The following is a 26247-nucleotide window of genomic DNA, read 5'->3' on the forward strand; positions in this document are numbered from 1 at the left end:
GGATATTAGGAAGAAATTAATCACTATGAGGGTGGTGAGGCCCTGGCACAGGCTGCCCAGAGAAATTGTGGATGCCCCATCCCTGGAAGTGTCCAAGGCCAGGTTGGATGGGACTTGGAGCAACCTGGTCTAGTGGAAGGTGTCACTTCCCATGACAGGGTGACTGGAACAAGCTGGTTTTTAAGGTCCCTTCCAACCCAAACCATTTTATGATTCTACGAAATCATTTCTCCTGGAGTCTTGGGATGCCTTTTGAATGTCCTTTCTTACTAAAGCATCTTCTTTAGAGCCACCGTGCTCACGTAGCAATCATCAACACTAAGACAGGAGTTGCCAAATTGATGTGAATTGCTTGGTTTGGGGACCAAAATTATTTGGGTGAAGCCCCTGGAATCAGGTTGACTGGAAATTTAATGATTGGAGTTGTCTTTCCTTGAAGACTGGCAGGTCTGGACCCTGTGAGAGCAGAGGCTTGGGGAGGGCACTGGAGCCATGCTCCACGTGTCTCTTAGGGGCTGAGGGGCACAGATGTCTGGCTCTCAGTGTCTCTGCTCTTGGCTCATGGGCTGTGTTCTCTCAAGTCAGTAACCAGCAACGTTCACAGAAATGCTGTTTTCTCCAGAAACTCCAGAAATGAGCAGATCTGAGCCTTTTGTTGCTGCCCCACTGACAGATGGTGTAGGTTACTGTCCTGGCAGCCAGGGCAGGTGACCTGAGTCCCTTTGGGGAAAAAAACAGTTGCCTGGAGTAGAGCTAGGATGGAGCAATGGTGTATATGGACACAAGGCTGCCAGGAGAGGCTGCTGTCAGGAATCTTCTAGTGGCATGGAAGGGAGGAGCTTGGGCAAAACAGGGACTGCAGTGAGAGCTTCAGGAAGCAAAGTTGAAGCCTGAAGATTACCCAGGCAGGTCTGGAAGGGCTGTGCACAGCCAAAAGACCAGCCCTTTGCTTAGTCTCTGAGCATACTCCTATGGCTTCAGCCTCAGAAACCACTCTGTTTAACCACAGAAAGTCTCTGTATGTGTCTGTCTCTCTGTATCTGCTCCAGCTCTCGAATTCATCACCAGCTACTTTCAGCAAGTGGAGTCACTGCCTGCTCCAGCTTATTATGAGGTCTGGAGAAGGAAAAGGGTGAGGAGTAAGAAGTTTCCCGACATATTAGAGGGTCTCATCGTGTTCTTGAGCTGTGTGGATCCTGGGCACCTGCCTGCCCGTACCTTTGTTTTTGCTGGCTCCACCAAGTGAAATAGTTGTGGTGGTATCAGCCTGGTGGGTGTCTCTGGCCGAGCCTCTCCTTAGTCCGTGGTGAAATGGTGTGGGTTCTGAGGTACATGTTTGTCATGTGGAAGCTGGTTGTTCACTGTTTGTGTCTGGGTGCTGCTCTGAGTCCCAGGGCAGATCTGGGCAGGGACAGGCAAATGTACCCTGAGAAATGGTTTCTGCAGCCCCTGGTCTCTTCCTTGGTTGATGTGGCCAGGTCTGCAACAAACCAGCAGTTACAGGCAGAGTCTGTAATGAAGCTCCAGCAAAGAGGGGGTTTTGTCCCATGGGAAAGCATGATTCAGCTTCCAAGGATCATGCAAGCTTGGGTAGGTGCCAGACATGCTTAGCATGGAATTTGCAGTTAAGTGTGGAGTCAGCTACCTCCTTGGGGAGGTTCAGCTCTCCTTGGAGGGTTTTCTGCTCCCATATGTCTTCATGCCTGGAGTTGAAGGTATTTGCACGTAGCCCGAGGATACAGAAGAATCAGAAGCCTATTTGCTTTGTGGTTTTTTTTCATGTACCTTACTTAAAAAAAGATAAGGCACGAAGGATTTTTTTTCCCTAATCTTGGATGATTGCAATAAGCTCTTCTCTTTGACCCTGTGTTGGTTGCACCTGGGTGTGCAGACAGGTGGAGTTAACAAGTCACAAAATGATCTGAGGAGGTGACTGAGGGGTTGGTGGTTGTGAAGTCTTATGGTGGGACTGAATCCTTCTTGTTGAGGCGGTGCTGATGCTGATTCCCTTGGGCATTGTCCCCTTGGGTGATGTGGCTTGGAAAGGCAAGCCTGTGGGTCACTGCTGCTGCTTTGGGTGCGAACATTCAAATCCAGGTAATTGCATCTGGCCTTCAGGATAATCCTGGTATAGATTTGTGCCTCTCCCTGCCACAGCCTGGCCAAGTTCTGGACTGGTTGTAGAAATCCTCATTTCCTGAGGGTGCCAAATTACTGTGGCTTGCTTAGAGACATGGTTTTTATCCTACTTCATGTGATCCTGGTGCCCAGGGCTGCCCTGCCTGCACCAGTGCTGCCAGGTCTGCACGGAGCAAGCCCTGGGGGCAGGTGGGAAGTGTGGCTTGCACTTGCCAAGTTCAGCAAGTGGCTCTGGGGAGGTGGTCAGTGGGATTTAGGGATGTGTTTGGATGAGGGAAAGCACAGCAGGAAGCATTGTGGCTCTGCCTGTGCTGCAGGACTGGCTCAGCAGAGGCAGGGGGTGGGCAGTGCTGTGGGCAGCTCAGTTTTGAGTGAGAGGGTGGGATGCTCATCGCTTCAAGCATGAAGGCAGGCGGCTCTAAAGCCAGTGGTGTGGGCAGCAGGTCAAATGCATTTCTTTTTTTCTTGTGGCAAAGCTTTTCTCCCCTTGCTCCCCTCATTTCCAAAGCTTATATTGTTACTTAATCCACATTGCGAGAATTCTCTTTCAGAGGATCAGCTTTTCTGTGGGAAGACTGCTGTATTTCTCTCTAATATTGACCGTCTTTCTTTCTCTTGCTTCCCTTCTTAGATCTACGATGACAATAAAAACCTGTTTGAAGTCAAGGAGAATGTGCCCAGGAAATTGGTGGAGAAGGTTGCAGGGGACATTGAGAGTCTCTTAGCCAAGAAAGTCCGTGCTTTAAAGGTAAGGAGATGGGCCTGTTTGCTGATCCTTTGATGGAGATGCTTGGTTTAAAGAAGAGGGTTGATGCTGGTGCAACGTTATGATCGCAGCTTCAAAGTGATTTCTGTGGTTGCGTGGCCCTTTCTGGGAACTGCATCCTGCAGTTGGGTAGATTCACATGGAGTATGTGAGGCAAGGACGTATCATGTGAGGATCTACTATAAGTGTCTTCTTGCTTTTTATCTCCTCCCACCATCATGCAAACACCTGCAGGTGCTGCCACAAGAATACAAGTGACAGCAAAGCCTGGCAGCAGATTTGACCAGTCCTTTAACTGGGAGTGTGCTGGAACCAGAGGTACTGTGGTGTACCATGAGCAATAGCTCATGGAAGTGTTTCGGACAAGAGGGGCCTTTCCTGCTTAGGAGAGGATGCACTGAAGTGTTTGTGCTGGTGTCTGGTACTCGAATGCTGTGACTGACTGCACGTGTGGGTTGCCCCCATGGGTGTCTGCATACATTTCCAATCTATTGTCCTATTTTGTAACATTCCTTTTAAAATGAACTCATTTTATCTGTAGTGGAGCAAGGTGACCTGATCGTGGTGCTGGCTCAGTAAAACCTGGCAGTGGCTGTAACGAGGCAGCAGCAGGGCCGTGCTCTGGTACAGCACTCTCTGCTATGGGGGAAGAGACAAGTAATTGCCTTCTTGGAGAGATGGAGAAACCCTCTCCTCTGCAGAGGGGTATGGGTACTTCACCTCCAGGAGCTGTGTCCTCTCAAAAACACGAGTGGCATGAAATTGTGTAATGGGCACCTGGCAGGGTGGCCAACTGGATACTGGTTGTAGCTTGATTCACTGAAAGGGCGTCTGCAGGGTGATGGGAAAGGGGAAGGCTTGAAGCAGGTAGTGTAGCTGTTGTGTCCATGTAGGGACTATAGCCAAAAAGACTTGACCATCCTTCAACCTGATAGGCAGGAATGGGAGCACAGAAAAAAGTGCCATGGTGAGGGAGGGGGTGTTGCAGTAACTGAGGTGTAACTAAGGCTGTGACAGTTTGGAAGTGACCTGTCTCAAAGGCTGGGTAAGAAGTAGCTCAGAGAAGGGATTTGGGTGAAGAAGATTGTTGTTTGCTCAATTTTTGACTTTGGGAAGTAAAGAATAATCCTACTTGGGATTCACACTAAGTGTTCTAGCTTGAATGGAAGGAGCTGAAGTGGGACTAAATAGGTGGACACTGCCAACACTGTATTTGGGATTGTGGAAGTGAAAACCAGGGAGATGAGTTTTTTTTCTTGCCATAAGCTTACATCCTTCTGTTCATATAGTTTGTGTGCATGTGTGAGCATTTATCATATTAAACACTCCAGAGATGTGCAGCACCTATAGATGCTGGAGGAAGACACAGGGGACAGAAGTTAGTTGCAAACTTGATACACACCTGGACAACACATGGCTCCCGTGGGATGAGCAAGGTAATAACCCTGAGTTACACATCAAGACTGTGCTGGGTGGTTCCACTGTGACATTTGAATTTCAGCTCATCAGTCACTGTGTTTTTCCTTGCCCTTTGCTCTGAGTCACACAGCATTACAGAGAGTTTGTGCATCTTCTGGTGCTGGATCAAGGGCTGAACTGTGTCCTTGGTACAAATAACCTTGTTTATCTTCCAATTTGCTTTCCTATTTTTGGTATTTGGGGCAGGACAGGCTGGTGCACTGTGAAGGGCTTGCCTGATACTGGACCTGACACAGGAGTGATTCTGGCAGTGCTGGTTAGATAACAGCACTTGGTGCTGTCTTACAGCAGGAACAATGATCTGTTGACCTGAATTAGTCCTTTCAAGAGGACTCCTTCAGAGAACACTCTTGGATGGAGCAGTCTTTTACATCCAGCTTGCGTGTCAATTCTTGACATCTTGGCTTGGTGGCACTGACAAGAAAATCTACAAATAGGGAAGTTGATGGAGGAGGAGAAATTGAATCTTCTGAATTTCTACCATGAGCTAAGCTGCTTTGAAGCAGTGGGGCTCCCCATAGCTCCTTCTACTCTCCAGCCTGTGTTTTCTTCTTCTCAACTCTCCCCTTAGTTGAATCATCTCTCCTGGAGTTATTTCCTCCCCTTCTCTCATGACTCACAAGAGTGATGATGACTTCTTGAAACATGTTTTTCATCATCTGAGTCAGGTGGGACTCCATGTATCAGCAAGGGCAGGTGAGGAGGGAGAAATGGAGCCTCTCCTTGATGTACGAATTGCCATGTCACTGGGGTGCTCACTCTGCTGAAAAGATGCATCCCTGTCTCCTTTGATGCAGGAGAGGGAAGGGATGTTGCCTGGGCCTCGGTGGTGCTTTGTAGGAAGGTGCTAGCAAGCCTTTGGGCACACACCATGGGTGTACAGCTCAGAGCACTGTTCTGATTAGGTGGTGATTCAGTCCAGTCATCAAAGAATCTGTTTTCCTCTTAGTGAAAATATTAATGTGTCTTTATTAAAGTTAGACTGTGTGCAGAGCATTTATTAATAATACATAGTGTCTTACCTTATGTGGTGCATTTCTAAGGAGCAGAAATCAAGCACAAGGAAACCAAACCTGTCTGTCTGGCCCTGGCAGCCATGGGGCAGCACTGTGGCACAGGTCTGGCACTAGTAGGATGTTCTGATTTCCCACATACATTTTGGAGGAGTGCCACAGACAGGGGTGTGTGGCAGAGAGGGTAATTGCTTCCTAAGTGAAGGCATCTACAAGGATCTGGTTGTTTGGATGCTGTCTCTCCCTTTTTATTCTGGAGCATTGTATCTGATGACAGTCCCATCGTGGGACAAAAAAGTTCCTAGGAAGATCTCTTTGCAATCCCCACCTGTTCCACCTGGCACTAGAGGTCATCATCTACAGCTGGGTCCTGGGGTACTTCTACCCTGTGTCCTACACAACAACTTCTGTTTGACATGGATTTGCATCAGCACTAACTGCCCTTTCCCTCAGCATCATCCAGTGTCCTTTCTCCATGATGATTTCATTGCTTCAAGCCTGGCCTCACAGTTTCCCTTGGGCTCTGTAGTTCCAGCTGCTTTTTATTCCCAAGCTTTAACAGGAGGGGAGGTAACAGAGATGGTCTTCAATACTGAAAGTGCAGCTAGTTTCCTCACTGAGTGAGCCAGGGCAAAGCCATCACCTGAAGTGTGCAGGGAGTGGCTGCCAGCTTCAGATTCCCAAACCCAAGGGGTATTTTTCTCTCTTCCCCTTTTTTTTCTCTGTGAGGTCTTCAAGGATTCTCCAATTCACCTGTAGGAAGTTGTCTTCCTCCAAAGCCTCAGTGGCTGTGTTTGGTGAGGATGGTGAAGATAAGCCAGTTCTCCATAGAAAGGAAAAGAAGCAGCAAAGATAAACGGTGCTGGAAGGAACCTCCCTTGCCATCAAATCCAGCCCCTTGCCTTCTGCATGTGCCCACAACAGCATCTCCTCTTCCCTTCCCTGTGCTGTTTGCTGTTCCTGCTTCATGCCCTGCCAGCAGACTCAGGCTGCTCTTTCCTGCCATGCCACATCCCTGGATGCCACAGCTCTGTCTGCTGCTCTTGGTGACTGAGGAGGCCTTGGCAGCCCAGCCTCACTGCTATGGACACCCCAGATCTGATGCTTTTGTAATACTGTGTGGAGGGTGCAAGTGATGCCTCCAGGTCTGTCCTTTCCTGAAACTCTGCAGACTGGGGGAGAAGGGAGTTGTGGTTTGGTGGGGGGAGGAGGCTGAGAGATGGAAATTTTAGATCCTAGGGTGTGTTTTAAGCTTGTTTCTACTTTTTATACAGTCCTTGCGAAGGCTGCTTTTGGATGCTGACTGCTTCAACCTTCACATATTTAACCACAGACAATTTGCTTTGCTTCCTGAGAGCAGCACATCCCACAGTTTACTGAGTGGGTTATGCCCTGAAGTGAGCTATTCATACACCATGACCTGCCTAAAGATTATTATCTGTGCTGGTGGTCTTCCCCCCTCTCTAAAAAGAGGCCTCCTGATCCATAAAGCATGGTGGGAATGCCCGCGGGCTCTGGTGCTGCCCCAAGGGGATGCTGGTGACACGGTTGGGCTGGTGTTTTTTCCGAAGAGCTGGTTTAGGTTTGGGTGTTGTACATCACTGGCAAAATCTTTTGGGATAAGGTGAAGTCTGTTTTATTTCCCATGGACCTCAGCTGTGGGCGATGTCGAATATGACCTGTGGAGCAGAAGTGCAGCAAAGTTGCATTTTGCATATTGGAGAATTTACAATGTGCATTATGTATGTCTGTGTGTATTTTACATATGTATGTATAAGTATTTACAGGTGTATGTACACGCAGCAGGTTTGGTGCACCTTGTGTGGCTCTGCTGATGAGAGCACCAACAGCACTTACCAGCAGTAGGAGAAAAGTTTGTGGTTTGGGTTTTTATTTTTATTGTTGTTGTGAGATTTAACAGCACATTTTGTTGCATCTGGGGGCAAAGAGGTGCTTGCTAGCAGTGTTCAAGGGTACTGTTCCTTCAGCTAAGGTGTAGGAGCTCACAGTGTATTTCACTGAAGACACTCAGATTTTCCTGTAAAAAGAGTAGGAAAACCTACACTTGGCATTGGATGTTTTCTTTTGGCAGAAAAGGGAATACAAAGGACAGGCCTGGGGATCTTCTGTGTTGTGAAGGCCTCCTGCAGGGAAGTCTGGTTGGGTTTCCTGTGGCTACAAAGCCTGGGTGAATATGGCTCTAGAAGTTTGTGGTGCTCCCATCTTCCTTTAGGTTGGGGAAGGTGGCTGGAAAAGCTGGAATTTAGTGCATGGTGAAGGTGGTTGATCTGTAGATGAGTAAGGCTTGGGGTTTTGTACTGCCTTCACCCAATTTTGCTATTCTGTCTCTGATTTCCACCCCTCAGTCTTGAGCTTTCCCACTTACTGGCACCTTTTCTTGCATATTCCTTCTGATGTGATGGTGCTTGACTGTGCTTAAGGACTCTCTGATGGAGGGCAAAGTGGGATTTTGGTGTCTTACCACAAAATACTTACCAAACTGGCTTTTTGGGATGAAGCAGGTCAGCAGGGGCATCAGGGGAGGTAGGAGCTGAGGCTGGTTGTGCTTTCAGTCCTGGTTGAACGCTCAGTGCATTACTGTTCAGCTGAGACTAGTTCCAAGCTCCATTTGCGTCTGGCACCAGCATATATCAACACTGCAGAGGGGATTTAATTGGACAGGTTTATCCCTTTAACAATTCTGATAGGCCTGAGATTTCCCTTGCAGGTATGTGGTGAAGGGAGTCTTTATCAGCTCTTCTGCTCCCTGATAGGGACAATAAAAGGTGTCACTTGTCTGAGGAGCTGCAAAAATTGGCAGGCAGCAAAGCATCTCTCAGCCCAGTTCAGAGCATCTCCCCACTCCCTCCTTTCTCAGCTGCAGAGGCACTGACCTCTGTCATGGCACAGGCTGGCAGGAAATCACCAGGAAATCTTCCCTCCTTTGCTGTTGGAGTTGTTGCTGTCCTCTGGTCTTGGTGGCAGACAGTGAAGGAGGTCAGCATTCAGCAGAAGCAGCCCTGGGGCTGTACTGGATTTCTCCTCCACTGCTGGCAGTGCAAGGTGCCACTGCCATTCCCCTGCCCTGCTGAGCTGCCTGAAGGATGTTCTTCCAGGTGCTCGTTGGCCAAGTGATTGTTGTGTTTAACTGGAGGGGTCCCAGGACAGAAGAGGGAGACCCTCCTGAGCTGCAATACATTGGGGGTCCAGGTTGGGTGGCAGCATGTGGTGCTGCATGTGCAGCCCTGGTGGGTTTTCCTGCTGTGGTGTGGTACAGCCCTGGTTTTACCTGTGTGGGGACTTCTGGGCATGTCAGAAGGCCACCAGTGGTCACACCATGGCCTGCTGGGTCCCAGACCATTGTCCAAGCTAAGGGACACATTACCTGTCTCACCTTGGCAGCAAAATAGGATAGGGGAGAGGGAATAAACATAGCTCAGGTGAGCTCAGACACAGCCTGTGGTTTTGGTGGGACGTGGGGCTTCATTGCCCCATGCCTACCTACTCCATTCCAGACACATAGCCACACACAGGAGCTCTGGAGTTGGTGGAGGAAGGACCACAACCAACAGCAACCTTGTGCGTGCTGAAGTACAAACCATTTAAAGGCATGGTCTCTCTGCTTTCCTATGTGGTAGTGACAAATCCATCCCTCTTCCCGCTTCTTTGCTAATTGCTGGTTGGTGGCTTTTGTTTCTAATTCTATTTTTAATTTGCTCCTAATCAAATCCTGGCTGACAGTCCCCGTGCATTTGTTTGTTTATTTATTTATTTACTCATTCGTGCATGTGTGTGTCTTCTCCTGCCTCACGATTGTTCTTGTGCTGGACCTGCTCCAGTAATCCAATTTGAATCCAATCTCCCAGGTCCGGAATTCTAATTTACAGATTGCAGAGGGGAGTTGAACAATGCCCACACACCAGGATGGGGGTTGATTGTCTAATCTAATCAAGGACAATCAGATGTTTGTAACAAATCTATCAAACCTATATTGGGCCAGTTTGCCGAGCAGTGTAACCAGCTTTCTTAATAGCACTAACACGATTTAGGGCTTCCTGCACTTTCATGCAGATTATGTTGAACGTTTCCCTTTCTTCTCCCATGAGCACTTGGCAGCAACCCAGCCCGATGGGCTTTACAACTTCCTGAGCTGCTGGGTGCACTTTGCAGCAGGGGAGGTTTATGGGGACACAGGAGCTCCTGCTGCTGCCTCCCCCGGCACTGCCACACTCTGGAGGCTGGAGGGTCCTGTCATGATCCTATTTTGGGACACACATGCAAGGTACAGCCTCAATACCACCAGTGCCTCTGGAGTCACGGATAGGGGAGAGAAGAGCAATGGTCCTGATCTGATGAAATGTTCAGTAAGTCTCCACAGCAGATCCCAAGCCCATTGCCTGGCCGTTGGTAAAGAATGGATGAAGAAACCTGTGTCCTCTCTTGTCCTTGGCAGACTGAGGCTGTTGTTTCTTGCTGTAAGAAGTCTGGACAGTTGCTGTTTAAAGAAAACACCTCTGTGGGTTTTTTGGGATGCCCTCTCAGGGCCTGGAGCAAAAAAAGGAGGCAAAGCCAGCTCTGTAAACAAGCTGATGTCCCTTAATATAGCTTTCCAACCCCAAGTGGAGTTACTTTTACTGTGCAAATAAATAGTTGCCTGACTTTCCCCTTCCCAAAGACTGAAATATCCATCTAGTCCCTTACCCTGTAAGCCAGGAGGTGAACTGGTTCTCACACTCCAGATCTGTACCACTTAGCTCTGCACTTGATGCCTTTGCCCAGGGGTTTATTTTAGGCTTGTGGATTCCCCCCTGCCCCAGAGCACCCTCCCTTGGAGGGCACTGTGTGCTGCACTCCTCCCTGAGGCAGGAAGGCTGCAGGGGGGGAACTGCTGCTCCCTGCCAGTGCCTGTGTAGCATCCGAGGCCGAGGTTCCCAGTCTCGGGTCAAACAGCTGTGCTGGGAGTTTTAGCTGGGCTTTTAGCTCAAGCAAAGCCTGCCCTCCTGCCCCCTCTCTGAGCGCTGCCAGGCTCATTGCACGCACAGGGAGGAGGACTGGGATCTCCCTGGAATGGGAGCTAACCTTTTATTTGAGGGTTTAATTGCTGTGCATGCCTTGTCTTCCTGCACACTGTGCTGTGAGGAACCCAGACACCCCTGAGACCGAGTGAAGAGAAGGATGAAACAGTCCTTAAAGGGGATTTACCTCCCGTCCTCAAACTGTGTTGTGTATTTGACAGCAGTTTGCATGTTGTTTTTCAGTTTTTCCTGGTTTTTCCAGCATGGGAGCAGCACTCTAAGCAGGGGAGGTAACTGAAGTCATTAGAGTGGGCAGGGGATTTGCAGCAGTTGTCTCAAAGCTCAGATCCCTCAGGTTGGTCCTTACCCTCTTGAGCTCCCAAGGCCTGGCAGGGTGCCTTGTTCTGTGCACTAAGGGGAGGTGTTTGGGGATGGCTGAAAGGGTAAAAGCAGGGGGATGTGACTTACTGATCTATCTGTATATATCATACAGATATGAAGTGGTCAGTAATGCTGCAGAGGAGGGGGTCTCCAAAGGAATTAGCACCAGGGAAGGGAATTGCCATTTAATTCTTCACAGAATAACCTTTAAACATGATTGGGAAGATATGCTTGCAATGATAGCAAAATAAAAGAAACCGTGTCACTGAAAAAGGGATTTATTTGAATTTTCTTGGTTAATTTTGGCATGAGAAAATGCATTTCCATGGCAGTTCAGCAGCTAGAGTTGCTTCTGCGCCCTGTCCTGTGACTTTATAATCTCTGCATCGTGGGAGAGGGTGAGAGAAAGATCTTTATTTTTCCAGGGTTGCCTGTAGGTTTGCAGAGAGTGTGTGGTTCTGCACTTCCAGGGACTGAGAGCAGATCTGTGAGTTCAGCCCCTGCCCTCCACGACACTGTACATCCTCAAGGAGCTCTCTGAAGCCCAAGATCTTGGGCAGAAAAACCTCCAAACAATTTATTCTTGTTTCATGTTTTTCCCCCTTGAATGTTTCAAATGCATCATCTGGGGTGGAAGGCTCTTATATTGAATGGGAGTAATTGACCTGGCAAGAAACAGTGAATCATTTGGAATTCACTTCAGGTGGAATGAGGATTATTTTTTTAAGGGTTTCATCCTCTGGCTGAACTAAAATTCAGTTATTTGTATAGCTCTGTTTACAGACAGGTAGTGAAGTTAAAGCCTCTAAATGATTGAGGGGGTGGAGGCTTGGTCCTGGAGGTTAATGGACTTGCACAAAGCTTTTTTGTCTCAAAAGCTCTCTTCAAATCCCGCCTTCTTTTCCTAAAGAAAGTGGAGCGAGTCTGAAATCCCTCAGCATCCCGCCCCACCTCATAGCAAGGAGCTATTCTATGTTCCCAGAGCAGCTGATGTCCATTAAATGTTTGAGTGACACTACAACAATGTGTAAAATATCAGTGATAAGGATCTAGCAAATCTTAATAAAAAAATAAAAAATAAAAAAGGGCGACAAGAATGTAAATTGCACATACAATTGTGATAAAGAGCCAGAGATAACATTAAAGAGATTGTATCAATTTAATGCAAGTTTCGTGCCAAAGCCTGTCATCTGCTCTTTGAAGAGGAGTTGCTGGGAGCTGTGGTGTTCCAGCAGACAGTGCTCAAATCATCCCAGTCCTCTGGAGCGACCGTCCCTGCAGCCGGCGTGCTGCGTGGAAGCTGTCTGCTTGCTGGGGATTAATGGAAACCTTTCCTGCCTCTACAATGAAAATAGTGTTCCTTGGAAAAAATAAAGTGCCCTTCTGCCTGCTGGCCTTTGGGTCCCTCAAAATGCAATTAAAAAGCAGCTTAATACAGCCTTGCAATGAGAAATCTGTCAGCGTTCAGAGGCACCATCTGAAGTGAAAGCAAGATGAAAAGGTTGTGAGCAAAAATATTTAACCATGTACCTGCCTGCCTGGTGGAGCCCCTGGCTGAACGGGGATGTGTGGGGGCTGGAACTGGGTTAACTGGGGGAGCTGAAGCAGCCCCACAGGCACAGAGCTGGGCTGTAACAGTGCATGGGAGCTCAGCCTTTGTGTCTCTGCTTGCCTGTGCCTGCTAGTCACCTGTTTTCTGGGCTGGTGTTTCTGCTTTACATCCTTGGTTTCTGTCCTTCCTCTGCTCTTTTGGATTCGCTACATCCCTGAAAGTGGCTGGGTAACATGGCAGCAAAGGCTGTTGGAAGTACCTTACAGGTTTGCTGGAAGTGGTAACTCCAGTTTTCTGTGCAGGGCTGCTGGCTGTAGGTCACTGTTTGTGCCTGCCAAAATGTCTTCCCAAAATTTTAAGCATGATAATGGGAGTTAATTTTAAACTGGGGGGGGGGGGGAATCCTTTAAGTAAAGCTGGTAATTCCATAGCAAATGGGGGATTATAAGGGCTGAGAGTGAACAACCCATCTAGGTGGGGATGAGAAGACAGGGCTCCAGGGATTGCCTGGTTTTGCTGCTGCAAAATGAACCATCATCTTTGGCTGTCCCGTGTCTGCCATTTGTGTGCCACTGCTTGTACAAGGTATGAGTTGCAATCCCACCTCAGCTCTACACAGAGAGCTGCTGGAGCAAGAACTTGTTGGGAAAAGTGCTGGAAGCAGTGTTTCAGCTGGATGCCAGTAGATGGCACAGCTTTGATATCAGCTCATTATATAGGGAGCAAACTCTGGTCGGTGCTGTTCCTATTGCTAATCTTAGCTGTGCCTCGCTCTCCACTCTCACAGATGAAGATGTGTCTGCTGGTGTGCCAGTAATTGAGGAAATGGGATAAGACAGGGAAGATGTTGAACTTTGCAACAGTGGGGGGGCAGTGGGAAACCATGATGGGGAAGAGAAGATAAGCACCAGTGTGCTTGGGCGAGCACAGGAGCTGAGAAGCAAACTTCAAGGTGGTGGTAGTTTGGCCTTCCCAAATGCATTGCAGCAAGTGATTTATTCCCTTAGGATAGATGTATTTGACTGCTTCAGCTTTGTGCATAGGGAAACTGAGGCCTGGGGACATCATTCTTTGTCTTTGATACACCCGGGAATAAGAGCTGTGTTTCCTAATTAAGTTCTGGAACTTTTAGCTACAAGGTGTCCTTCATGCGTGATTAGGACAATAACATCTCCCTGGAGCTCAAAGCTCCTTCTCTCTCTGCTCTGCTTGGGTTTGGTGCTATTGTTCCCTGGCCACTTCAGGCTTTGAATGTGAATTTTTTTAGCAGTTAGCAATTTTTGGCACCCTTCTGAAAGAGGAAGAGTTGAATGCATCCTAAATCTTCTGCCTGCAGGATGTTGCCCAGCTGTTTTGTAACTCCCCTCAAGCAAAACAGCCCTCTGGCCCATTCAGGATGGGCATGTGGATTTTGGAGAGGCTGGAGTTTTGGAGGCTTGCTCAAATGCAGCAAAGACAGCACTGAAATGGGGAGGGAGGCTGCCTGTCCCTCTACTCCCCTGTCCTGGGAGATGTGCAGAGACCCCAGCATTAGAGGCAATCTTTCTTCCTACCTTCTGCCTGCTTAAGAACTTCTTTTCATGACTGAAATTGATTCTTGCAAGTGGATGGAAAGGATATATCCCAAATCTTGAGGGCCTGGAGTGCATGTAGAATATAAACCAGAGTATATGTATGTGCGGCTGTAAATAGAGTTGTCACTCTAAAAGAAATGGGGTTTCTAGTGCTTGTCAGATCATTTTAAAACCATTTTTATTACTAGATTACATTCTGAGATAAAGTTTATTGTAGCAAAAAAGAGGGAAGGTGTAGGATTTGACTGCAAATTTGGAAACACACTTAAAACTTATGAAGAATTTTTGAACCTCAGCTGAGGGCAGACTGTCTGCTTCAGGGTTTTCCTGCAGGGCGTCTCCTGCCCAGCGCATTTAAAGGAAGATCTCCTGATTTTGATTCAAACTCTGCCCCAGCATGTCACCTTTTGTAATCAAGAAATGATGTACCATGCAGACATTGGCACAGGAGCTCCAGCTCACAAGTCTGTGTCCTGCAGATGGAGCAGAAACCCTTCCCAGGTCTCTGCCCCAGCTGGGAGTCCTGAGGAGAACCCAGTTCCCTGAACGTGGCTCTAAAACAACTGCCCTAAGAATTTTGTGTCAAAACTGAAGATCAGTCCTGGCATATGCTGACTTTCTTCTTTCCCTTCCTCTCCCCCATGATCATTGCTCTTAAAATATTTTGCTCTCGTTATTTCGTTTTTCTGTTCTCTTGCTTCTAGTGCTGCATCTGCAAGTAACAGAAAACACTGGGTAGGTGCCAACTCTTTTCTTAGCTACTCCTTGCAGATACCAATAGCACCCCTTTCTCTAACCTAGCCTCTTCTCTCTTTTCCTCCTCGTTGTTCTAGTGGTATTTGTGTACCTTTTATATGTACCACTGACAAAGTTAACAGGGTCTTGTTCTCTTGGGGCAGCATGCCAGAGAAAACAGCAGTTGTCTCCTCCCACCAGACTTGGGCTTCAGAGTTGTGTTGTTTTCCACCTACCTGCCCCATCTCCCATCCTAGTTTAGGGAACCACAAGGCACATCACAGACTAGATGCTGGAAGAAGCAGCAGCTTTGCAAGCACCATCTGAGCACTGCAGCCCCTTGTAGGGAGGAGGTAGCTGGAGTGGTGAGAAAAAGGTTGGATTTAACGCTGCAACTTGTGCAGACCCGAGTTTACCATAACCTCTGGCCACTAAAAAACCAGATTTTATTTTGCATACAGACTAATGCAGGTAGTCTACACTGCCTTGATGTTAGAGCTTTTTTGTCTCTCCCACCCCCAGCCCCCTCTCTAACCCAGAACCTCTGCGAGGTCCCATTCTGAGGAGCTGCTTTGCTCCCTCTGTGCTGAGCATCCCTAAAACCTGAGCATAATAGCATCCCTGCTAATTATATCACTGCAGATTTATTTCATGGTAATATTATAGCTGGCCTCAGGCATCACCGCTATCATTGGCAAACATCGAACGATCACGGCTCCTTAGCTGCCTCCATTAAACCTGGGAGAAGCGTCTGGGCCTGTTTATAAGTTTGCCTTTTGATGAGAGCCCAGGATTGATGAGCTGGTGGGTGCGAGGTTTGCAGAAGGTGCCCTGGAGGGAAGCTTCCCTCCTCACGGCAGCCATGAGGTGCAGATGGTGGGATCGCTGCCTGACTGCAGACACAGCCCGGGAAGCAGGAGCCGGGCGGGAGCGGCACCGTTATCTCTGCAAGGCAGACCTTGCCCCTGCCCCTGCAGCACCATCCCGTGCCCAGGGCTGCACAGCACTCCAGGCAGGATGGCCCTGGGCTCCAAACCAGGGGTGCTGGTGGCTTTGGTTGGAGCTGCTCCCAGGGAAGGGAGTGTTTCAAGTAAGCAAGTAATCTTTGATGCTTTCTGATGAAAGTCTTGGAGGCAGGGCAGAAGAAAAGGCACAAATATCAGTCTGTTTTTCAACGCAAAAAAAAAGAGGAGAGAAAGAATCCAAGAGTTTTCCCTATGTTTTCCTTGCTAGAAATAAAATCCTGTGGCTGATGTGCTGGGTACCAAGGCCTTCTGTTACGAGTGTGGCTGTAGGTCAGCGCTGTGTCCCCAGGGCTGTTCTGTTCTTAGGAGCCAAGCTTGTGGCTGCTGGTGCTGCAGGCTCCATCCCTCATGGAGCACAGTCCGTGGGACTGTGTAAGGACATCCTTACACTCTGTAGGATGAAGCACTTGGTGATGAAGACCTGATATCCACACTCAGGGTTTTGGCAGATATATGAAAGTATTTCAGCATATATCCCAGTACCGCACAGGTTTGTTGCCAGGGAATTTTTGTCTACACCCAAAACCTGGCTGGCAGGGATGGGGTTGCTCATCATCCCTGGACAGTGTGTGTGTCTTCCCCATGGTCTCCATGGTCCCCAAACAGCAACCTAAGGGAACAGCAGAAGATTATCACAGATCTAGAGAATGCAAGGAGGTAACTTATCAAAATCCCTTTCAAGATCTATAAAAGCAGATCAGTTTTTATTGATTTTACTCTGTCTGGCCATAAAGTCCATTTTGGGTATGGTGTGAAGTGCTCCAGCACGGTAGTGAGTGGGCCAAAAACTTGACTGAAATGGGGTCAATAAATTACATGCAGACAAAAGGCACTTACACTCAGACTGCATCAAGTCTCCTGGTAATTTCAGCAAAACAGGCAGAGCAGAAATATGCTGATAATTATTTAAATTAGACTCTGAGCATTGAATTTTTTTCTTCAAGTAACAGCACTTCAGCACTTGTCCAGATGAGTGCTAATTTACCCAAATGGAAAGGTTTATTAAACATGCCAGCCAGTGCTTTAGTAATATTTAGGACAGCAATTTTGCTTTATTATATCTCTTAACAAAGAGGACACAGGCTTCTTGATCCAGCACCAGAGCAGTCAGGGGATGTTGGGGAAGATCCACATCAGCTCTGCCTGGTCTTGAATTAAGGTACATTATTTCTGCTTCAATTCTGCCTCTTTGCCAAGTGCAAATGTGGGACCTGATTTGAAAAAACTTCACTGACTTGACCAGTTTGAAGGGCACTCAAAATCTGGACAACTTCTGGGTACAGGAGCCACAGCTGTGGTTTGGAAACATTGAAGGATGAAATTGAGTTTGCTCCAGTGAAATGGGCCCCAAGCCACGTGCTGAGGAAGATGAGCCTCAGCTCCTCCTGCTGCCCCTTGCTCACCCTAGGACAGACTTGACAACTGTGTCATTTTGTGGAGAAATTTGGGTGCATGAAGACGATCCCACCCCTCATTTTCCATCCCTCAGTGCTCTGTCACACGCAGCCTCCTGGTCTTGTAGTTACAGTGTGTGTTGTCATCACCAGGGCTGTCTTTCAGACTAAGGCTGTTTCCCTTAGGATTCTAAATTTCTTTGTTTCATGTATCTGAGAAGATGCTTCATAAATCCCAATGAACTGAGGTTCTGCTAAAACATCCAGTAGAAGTATTCTGCTGCTTTTTATGTCTGTGGGTGCAGGTGTTTTGTTTTGTGGCTTCTCCCAGGACTCAGGTGGGAAATTAAGACTACTTGCACAATTAGAGAGAATGCAGGAGTGTCTTAATCTGAGAATCTCCTCACAAAGAGGATGGTTATATGTCAGTGCTTCTTGGAGATCAGTCCAGGGGAAAATTACTTCTAAGTTTTGAAATTCCTCTGGGTCCCCCAGAATTAAGACCACCACCTCCTTTGTGTGTGCATGCTCATCAAGGACACGCAGATTAGAAATGCTGTATAATGTACCAAAATCCATGGGTGTACTCTTAATATCTTTACATTTTATCTTTTATCTTCCATAAATATCTTCTCTCTCCTTCATCACTCTCTTTCCCCCCACAAGATTGCTCTGTTAAACTATCGCACTGCAAATCTTGGGACTGCCTGCAGCTCTGGATGCTTGTGAAAGATTTGGCAAGGGAGAACCTACTGGAATTCTGGATTGTAAATTCTTCCAGAGCTTGGATGCAGGGTGAAGCCAACAGTGATGGGAATGGGAAGATTTTGGTTCAAATCCAGGTACTTGGTCTGTCTTTGGTACCATCAGAGTAATGAGAGGAAAGGATGTGCCTGCTCTTCTATGCAGCTGTAAATGTTGGATATCCCGTAGGAGAAACAGAGAAGTGGATTGTCTCTAGAGTTAATTCAGAGGCTCTCTGATCTCCTCAGAGAGCTGGAGTCACCTTTTTCCTGTTCCATTGGAAGTGTGAAAGAGCTGCCAGGAGGAAACATGCCTTTTCTGCTCCCCAGCGTGGGTGGGCAGGAGGCCAGGTCCTCCAGGGACCATTGCTGATTGCCTCTCATGCTCCAGAAAGGGCACAGCACTGTGCTGTCACAGCTCCTGAGAGGTGAACATGAAATTTTCAGAATGAGGAATATAAATGGAAATAATCTGAAAGGAAACTTTCGCTCTGCATTATTGATGATATGTATTTTTTAGCATTTGGCATCCCAAAGGGAAGCCTGTTGTGACACCTTGTTTATGGTGGAGCCCCAGTGTGCTGTGGACCATCAGCTGGGCTCATCCATCCACAATAAAAGGGATGTGGGGAAGCAGCTGAGTCCTCCCAACTTATCCACCTTTAAAAAGCACAGAGAGACAGTCTGGGATTCAATTTTACTGTTCTAGCACCTTTCTTGCCACCCTGATTGGAAATGCTTAACCTCCTCTTCCTTAATCAGTTTGAATTTAATCTAAAATTCATCCTCGGTGAAGGCAAATAGAGTCTGCTGCTCCACTCTTGAGCTGAAAATGATGGCAGGGCATGCAGGGTTTAGCAGGTAAGTGCATTGCAGCTGGGTCAGAGAGACACTCTATTTCTGGTGGCTCTGTACTGACAAGGCTGGAGGCGTCAGCCATGTCCCGTGTGCTCAGTTCCCTACAGGCAATGCACGTGACATTGTGCCAGTGAATCCCATGTGACGCACGGTTGGGGTGCCACAACCCAGAGCAGCAATACAAGTCAGGTCACTGAGGTTGGCAGGGACCTTTGCAGATCATCCAGGTGAACCCCTGGCCAAAGCAGAGTGAGCTGGAGCAGCCTGCCCAGGAACCCTGTTGTTCCCAGGGAGTCATCGCTGTCATTGACCTACTTTTACAGGTGGGGAGGGTAAACCCTGAGCAGTGACTTGGCCATGCTGTGTGGAAGGGGGGTGCGGGTGGTTGGGGTGATGTGCCTGGTGTGACGGTGAGAAGGTGAAGAAGGCCTTGAGGCTGCAAGGCACATATGTGTGTGCTTACTCATTTCAAGAGCTCCTGGTTGCAGTGGTGCTGTCTTCCCATTAAGGAATCAAAGTCACTAAGATCTACAAGACTTGAAGAGCTTTAAGATCAGAACATAAATGCATCAGGGAGATTTGTCTTCTTCTCTGAACAGCTCCTTTACTGTTGGATGTTTTTGTATAGGAATGAGTGGAAAACAAGGAAGGAGAGGGAAAAGATGCAGTGAATTCTGTTTGTACAGTCCTTGGCCTTCTAATCACCAGTAGAAGTCACCTTTCTGCTGAGATCTCCTGTGACAAGGACTCTTGGGAAGTGGTCTCTGCTGAAGGTCAGCCTTTGGGGGCATTTACACCATCCCCATCAGAATGACCTGCTCCATCCTGACTTGCCCACAGAGCAGTCTTACAGCTCCTGCCACAAGGTTTCCTGAAAAAAAATTAGGTCATATTTGTCTGAGCCACATCCTTGTGCCTGCCTGTGCAATGAGCATTCCACTGTGGTAACTCTGTCCCAGCCAGCTGGGAGCATCTTGAATGCCTGGTGGATCTTTCAAGGGGGTGTTTCAGCCAGACCCCGTCCTTGAGAGGAGGTAACGACTGCAGGGCGCTTGCTTTTGAACTCCTCCATCTCCCCAAAACCTGCAGGCCTCCTCCTGGATGAGGCTCCCTCCCGCTGGCTGTGGCTTGCGAGGCGGGAGCTGGGGCTGATTGGCAGCGGTGCTGCAGAAAGCTGCCGGCTGATTTACCTAATCCGTAGTGCCGAGTCACATGCAGAAGTGCCGGCTCTCATTCCTGCTGCAGCTGCGATTTCCTGTGGGAGAGAAAGGGAGGAGCGCGGCCGGGAGAGACAGACAGGCTCTTCTGCCTTGTGGATTGGTGGTCTCCACTCCTACTTGGAGAGCAAAAGGAATTATAATGTCACATTCTGCTTTATTTTCTGTTTATTTCCTCCCTGTCTTCCTAGTGAGGGCAGATAACATACAGATTAACCTCCAGGGACATCCTATCAAGAGAGACATAATTTGCAGGTTCCTAAGAATATGAATTTCCCTGGCAGGAAAACACCTAAAGGACCCTCTCCCTGTAGGATGTAGACATTTTGTAGAGTGTCCAGAGTCTGCAGTGTGTTGTCTCCACTGTGGACCTGGAAGGCTTTTATAGCCCAAATCTGACTCCCTCTTTCAAAGCACCTCACTGTGCTTCTTCAAGGGGTTCAGGACCTGGTGTGTGAATCTGTTCTTTAAATATTGCTCAGCTGATCAGTGTCACAGCTTCTCCTGCATCTCATGGAAAAGAGGAACATAGTGAAAACCAGAACAAGCCAAATTCTGCTGCACTGCTCACACAGCTTGTGAGTTGGGAGTTTGTCCTGTATCCTTTCTTCGTGCCTTCTGCTTTCTGCTGTGACTGATGACTGGGATGAGAACAACTCGGTGTTGTGGATCAGCAAAGCCTTCTGGCTATCTGGACCTGGACCTCCTTTGTGCTCCTGCTGCTCTGGTTTAGCTGCTTAACTTTGATGCTTGTGGGTTGCCTCATTAGGAGGAGGAACTAATGATGGAGCTAGTGGTGCACTCCTCATTCCCAAGGTCACACACCAAGACTGGTTTTGCTGATACAACATCTTTGCTCACAGTTGCATGAAATTCTTGTTAGAACAGTGCTCAAAAAGCTGTTCTTAAAATCTTGGGCAACATAACAGGATTTTGGCCTACCCCTTGCACAAAGCAGGGATGGTTAGATGGGTTGGTCAGGGCCTTGTCTTTTGGCTTCTGGAGATCTCCAGGGGTGAAGCTCCTTCATTCTGGGTCCTGTGTTCCAGTTGACCAACCTTACAGGATTTGCTCTGTTGTGTCAGCTGCTTCTAATTCTATGCCTGTGCACCTCCAAAAAAGAGACATATTGCCCTTCCAGGTGCTGCAGGACTGGTGTTAAAGCCCCTGTGAGTACCAAAGCATGTCCTGTTCTTCTGTCTAGAGACTTTCCCTTGAGTGATCTCTTGCTTGGTGCCTCTTTCTTCCTTTGTTCTTCAGCTCCTTTTCCCATTAAATACATAGGTTTGATGGGGTTTTTGTCTGTGAAAGCTAATGTGGGCTCAGAACTGAGGAAGGAGAGTGGCTGATGGTGCAGGAGTGGTAGAAGACAAGCTGAAAGTGGTACGTAGGACACCTGCTCCTGACCTCCAGCCAAGCCGAGCTGGAGGAGGGAGTCTTAGGGATGACTTTGTCAGATCATCAGGAGAACAGCACGTCTCCGATTTACTTTATAGGTCTTGTGAGGATTTCATGTGCCAGAGCTAAAATAATACATGATTTGTTAAACTGGCTTTTTTCACAGTTGTAGAAACCAGCCCAGCCATTCAGGCGGAGCAGCGGTGAGCAGCGATCAGCATTGGCAGGGTGGCTGTGCTGACTGCTGTCGAGATGCTTTTTCTGAGGAGGCTGGTGGAAACAAAGGAGTTGGAGTGGTAAAGCTGCCCCATGCTGGACCTCACTAGCAGAGCAGCCAAACAGGGAGGGCAGGGAAATTAAACAGGAGCACGAGGACAGCCAAACTGATGGCAGCATGTGTAGGGCAACGTGTTAGAGAAGTGAAAGAACCAATCTGGCTGATTTTTCCGGTAAATTCAACAGATGCCTCCAGGCCACAGGAGTCACGCCAGTGTGGATTCACCTGACCTTTCAGGTGAGCATCTCATGGGTTCAGAGTATTCTCCCCAGTGGACTATGGCAGAGTGCCTGCTCTCTAGGTTTGTTTAAGATTTCCTTTAGTGCTTTGCTAAATACAGAGCTTCTGCTGTAGTGAAGAAGGGAACTGAAATCATGAATAAAAAAAAAAAGTTGTAAAATTTCAGGATCTGGAATATACAAGGAGCAGCCACACCTGTAAAGAGGAATTTTCCTTTGCATATTCAGTCTGCAGCTGAAGTGGGCTTTTTGCTGTCTTTCCTTATTGTAATCTCCTAATTGGTTTTTTACATTCACTCCTCAATCGCTCTAAGCATTAAATTGTGGTGAGTCCCATTAGATACCCTTTTCCATCTACTTTACCTACTTAAGCAAATTTCAAATTAAGATTTTCTTTTTTTCCTACAGCTTCAGCCTTTCTGATGTGCCAAGTAACTTGTGTGTTAGGAGTGCTTGTCTCACAGGCAGTGGGTTTCCCACCTCCCTCTCCTCCTGAGCAAGTCATGGAGAGGACTTGCTGAGCAGGAGCTCAGCACAGGAACACATTCACTGCATTCCTGTCTGATTTGGTCTTCTGAACAGAATTTTGTGTTGTGGTTTTGTTGTTATAAAGGGAGGATGAATGATTCATTGCTGTCTCGCAGTGGAGGGGTCAGTGGGTCGCCCACAGCCACATCTTGTTATCATCTGGAATTTAGTCTGCCGAGGGATTGTTAACCATCTGTAACACACACCGATCATTTCTGCGGCGCTCGTGACCTCTGCTAATTATTTATAAAGGGTTAATTAATAGGATTCTGCTCTAAACACTGACCCAGTGTTCTTTGTTTCTGGTCCTTCAGCTAAAGAAACAGCACTCATACTGAAAACAACAGTAATTTATTCTTGAGAACAAGGTTGTGAGGTGCTGTATCAAAGCTATACGAAAAACTGAATGTGGCGTCTACCTCTTTCCTCTGATCACTGATTTTGTAATTTTATAAAAGAAAGCAATCAAGTTTGTCTCATTATATTGGTGCTCATTGTTCAATTCTATTATCCTTTTAGGCTTTTCTCTTAATGTTTGTTCCACTATTTCAGTAAGGCTTGAAATTAGTCTAATTCCCCAGATCACACTTCTTCCAGTTTTAAAATGTAGATGAAACAGATTAAGATTATTGAGTTCTGAAAATCAAAGAGACAATAAGGTAGAACCATTAATGTGGTGTTTGCCTGTTAAAATAGATTGTTGGTCTGCTCCTGTCAGCCCATTCTGAAAGCAGAAGGAGAGGGCACCCAGCATAATTAAAAGGCAACAGGTCTGCTGCAAGTTAAATGCTTTTTAATGCATCTTGTAGCTCCCTGATAGAACTTGTTGCTTGAAGAATCTGTCAGAGCAAGAAATTTAGCAAGACAGAAAAGCGAGGGGAAGCTTGTTCTGAGTGAGAGCAGTAGCTCTGATTCTGTGGTGGTTGTGACAATCCTCGCTCGCGCAGAGTTGATGTTGTAACAGTGGGTTTACTTGAGTGATGGAGGCTTTCCAGATCAATGTGAATTGATGCAAATTGAGCTGAGGAGAAGATAAATGACCAAGGCTGTTCTCTTTCTTGCTTCGGGAAGATTTAAGGCAATAATTAGCGAAGACAGGAAAATTATTTCTTTTCTTGCGGATGTATTTTGTAAGATATGTAGTTGCAGCCTTCCAGGCTGAGAAGAAGAGAGCTGGATCTTTCTCCAGACCATTCGCAGGGCATGAAAGTTGATGGGACTCCAGGCCACTTCCACTACAGCAGGCTCTGTGCTCTTCCTGAAAGATGCATTAAACTTTCCAGTTCATGCTTTACAAGCCCCACCACAGACTGAGACCACTTGGCAGTGACTCTCTCTAGAGAGCCACCCAAGCTGGCATATCCTGCTTTACTAGGCCCTAAACTGCTTTGTATCTATGAAATATGAATGGTAGGAAGGAGTGTCTTTTATTACACCTGCCTTAGTGGCTGAGCCAGACAGCTACCCTGCCTTTTCAACTCTGTCAACTGTTGGATATAAAACATGTATTTTTTAATTACAAGTGGGAAGATGAACAGGAAATATGAGAATAAGCCTGTTACTCTAATGGGAATTTTGCTATAAGAAATGTGTGCATCTTCAGTGCTGCTTCTCTCCTTCCACTTTGTTATTGCTTTCTAAGCCTTTCCCTTTAAAAATCAGTTTCTTAAGCAGGCAGTTTTTCATGCATCTTACCCATTCTGTCTATTAAAAGATCTTGACCCCTTCATTTCCATCTTTCAGGATAAAAGTAGTAAGTTGTGCCAATTTGGTAGTCAGTGTGTGGAAATCAGTGTCTATGAAATGCATATTCTCTTTGATTGCCTGCATTTAAGCCTGATTGTGATGTTTGGGTGATTTGAACGCAAAGTGCTACATGAAGTATAATAATCTGTTATCAGAGGCAGACAGAGAGAAGGGGAAACAACTCTTTAGATTTTGGTAGAATCCAGAGAGTTTTACACATCATCTTTTCAAATGCTGGCCTGTGGGAATGCCATAGAGCTGTTTAGCAAGAACTGAATCTTGAGATCTCTGAAAGGGGTGAGGCTTTAATGCCAAGAACACTTTTTGTATTTCAGTAAATCCACCTCAGAAGTCGATAAAGTCACACCTTTCACTTGCATGCTATTGGATTCCACCAATCTTCACTGCTGCTAACCAACAATCTGACATTCCTATTGGATGTAATGGAGATGGAAACATGTCTTTTGACAACCTCCAAATAAAGTGGATAATCTGCTAGCCTGGCACCTGCTGCTGAGTGTGTCCCAGAGGCCTTGCACTTGGCCTTTGCCAGGACAGATTTCGTGATCCGTTTCCCCTCCGATGAGAACACGCTCTGATCATGGTCAGATGAGATGGAAACGCTCCTGCTGCCTTGGACTGTCTTGGAGCCAGTGTCCACGCTTCTCTGTGCCCTCCATGTGGTTCTCCAGTGTTGTGCTCCTCACCTGGGAGGCAGTTTCTGCACCCTTAAAATGGTGCCTTGGCTACTAGCCCAGCAGTCCATGGCCACAGAATCTTGAAGTCAAATGAAATAACTTATTTACCCTCTAGGGTGTGACACCGTTGGGCTGGCAGTACCTGGCACCCATCAGTGGGGAGCTGAGGGCACCCTGTTATCCCCTCCCTGGCAATCCTGCAGTGGAACAGGGATGCCCAGTGGGATTGCTGCACTGCCTGTGGGGTGGACGGAGCCTCCTGCTTTCCCAGGCATTTCACTGAAGCTGTGCTCAGTCAGAAAGGTGAAAATGCAGATGTTGTTTTTAATCACTAACTTACATCTTTGAAAGCAGGGAAGGGATTTGTCACTTCTCTTCCATAGTACTGAGGTTGTTGCATGTAGAGTCCCACCTGAATGTGGGGTTTCCCAACATGCAGATGCTGTGGGAGAAGGAAGGGATGAAGTGGGATCTGTGACTCTGACTCCCTATTTTCCCTCTACCTCTGCGTGGCTGCTGGTGATTTAAATTGTCAGTTTAATGCATCCATCCATTTAATTCAAAAACGTGTTTAAAGAGAGGAGAAAGATGAGGGCAGACCCCTTACATGAAGTGGGATGTTTGCCTTGCAGAATTCCAGCTTTACTGTTTCCCAATTGAGGCCCAGTGATGACTCCAGTGGATGGGAGTCACAGGCTTTCCTTTGTGTGATAGGCTGGAAGGTCTCTAGGCTGGAAACTCTCTCCTAGACACATATGTGGGTGTGTGTGGGTGTATTTGGATGTGCATGGACACTGCCTGGCACAGCAGGGCTCTGCTCTGGGGAGCTCTGGAGACTGTCACAGCACAAACCCACTGCAGTATTAGTAGAAAGAATGTGATTTGCTTGTCTCCAGGCAGCTGTGCCCAGAGGTTTCCTTGTCTTCTAAGAAAGAATGGTTGTTGCAGTTTTAGGGCAGTGCTCTCAATCTCTTAAGTAAATTACCAAGAAAAATGGTTGCTGCTATTTTTTTCTCCCTGTGCTCTGCTAGTTCCGTTCAGGGCAGTTGTGTCGGATTTCCTTCGTTTTATCCTCTTGTTTTTCAGCATGTCTGCTTTTTTCCTTTCTCTTTGTATTGAGATTTGTCCTTTCTTTTATAGAAATTAAAATGCCACATCCCCGCTGATCTGAGACTGAAGCAAAACTGGGACTACAGATAGTTTGTTTCTAATTGAGATTTGAAAAATATTCCTCAATAATGCTTTCAGCTATTATGCGTAGGAATATTTTGATTACATTTCTTATGGCAAGCCCACGTTCTGCCATGGCAAGAGGACAAGTGAGAGCAGTATTTCCACCATGAGGTGTTAGTCCTGAAGAGCAGGTGGCTCAGGGTGGAAGGCATGATACATGTGCACATCCATGGCTGTGTGGTGTGTGAGCAACATGTAGAGGTACATGGTGATGTAAAACACTGTCAAGTTTGATTA

At 47.2% G+C, this 26247-nt stretch overlaps 1 protein-coding gene across 2 annotated transcripts in view; it reads left to right on the top strand.

Moving 5' to 3' along the window:
* Positions 1 to 26247, top strand: part of CACNA2D2 (calcium voltage-gated channel auxiliary subunit alpha2delta 2) — a 238634-nt gene that overhangs the window by 106915 nt on the left and 105472 nt on the right. For both annotated transcript variants that reach the window (XM_027701077.1, XM_027701076.1), the window contains one exon: positions 2771 to 2887. In XM_027701077.1, coding sequence (XP_027556878.1) covers positions 2771 to 2887 — 117 coding nt within the window. The remainder of the gene's footprint in view (positions 1 to 2770; positions 2888 to 26247) is intronic.

This window comes from Neopelma chrysocephalum, unplaced genomic scaffold, assembly GCF_003984885.1.
Source record: "Neopelma chrysocephalum unplaced genomic scaffold, ASM398488v2 Primary Assembly neopelma1_147, whole genome shotgun sequence".
NCBI lineage: Eukaryota > Metazoa > Chordata > Aves > Passeriformes > Pipridae > Neopelma > Neopelma chrysocephalum.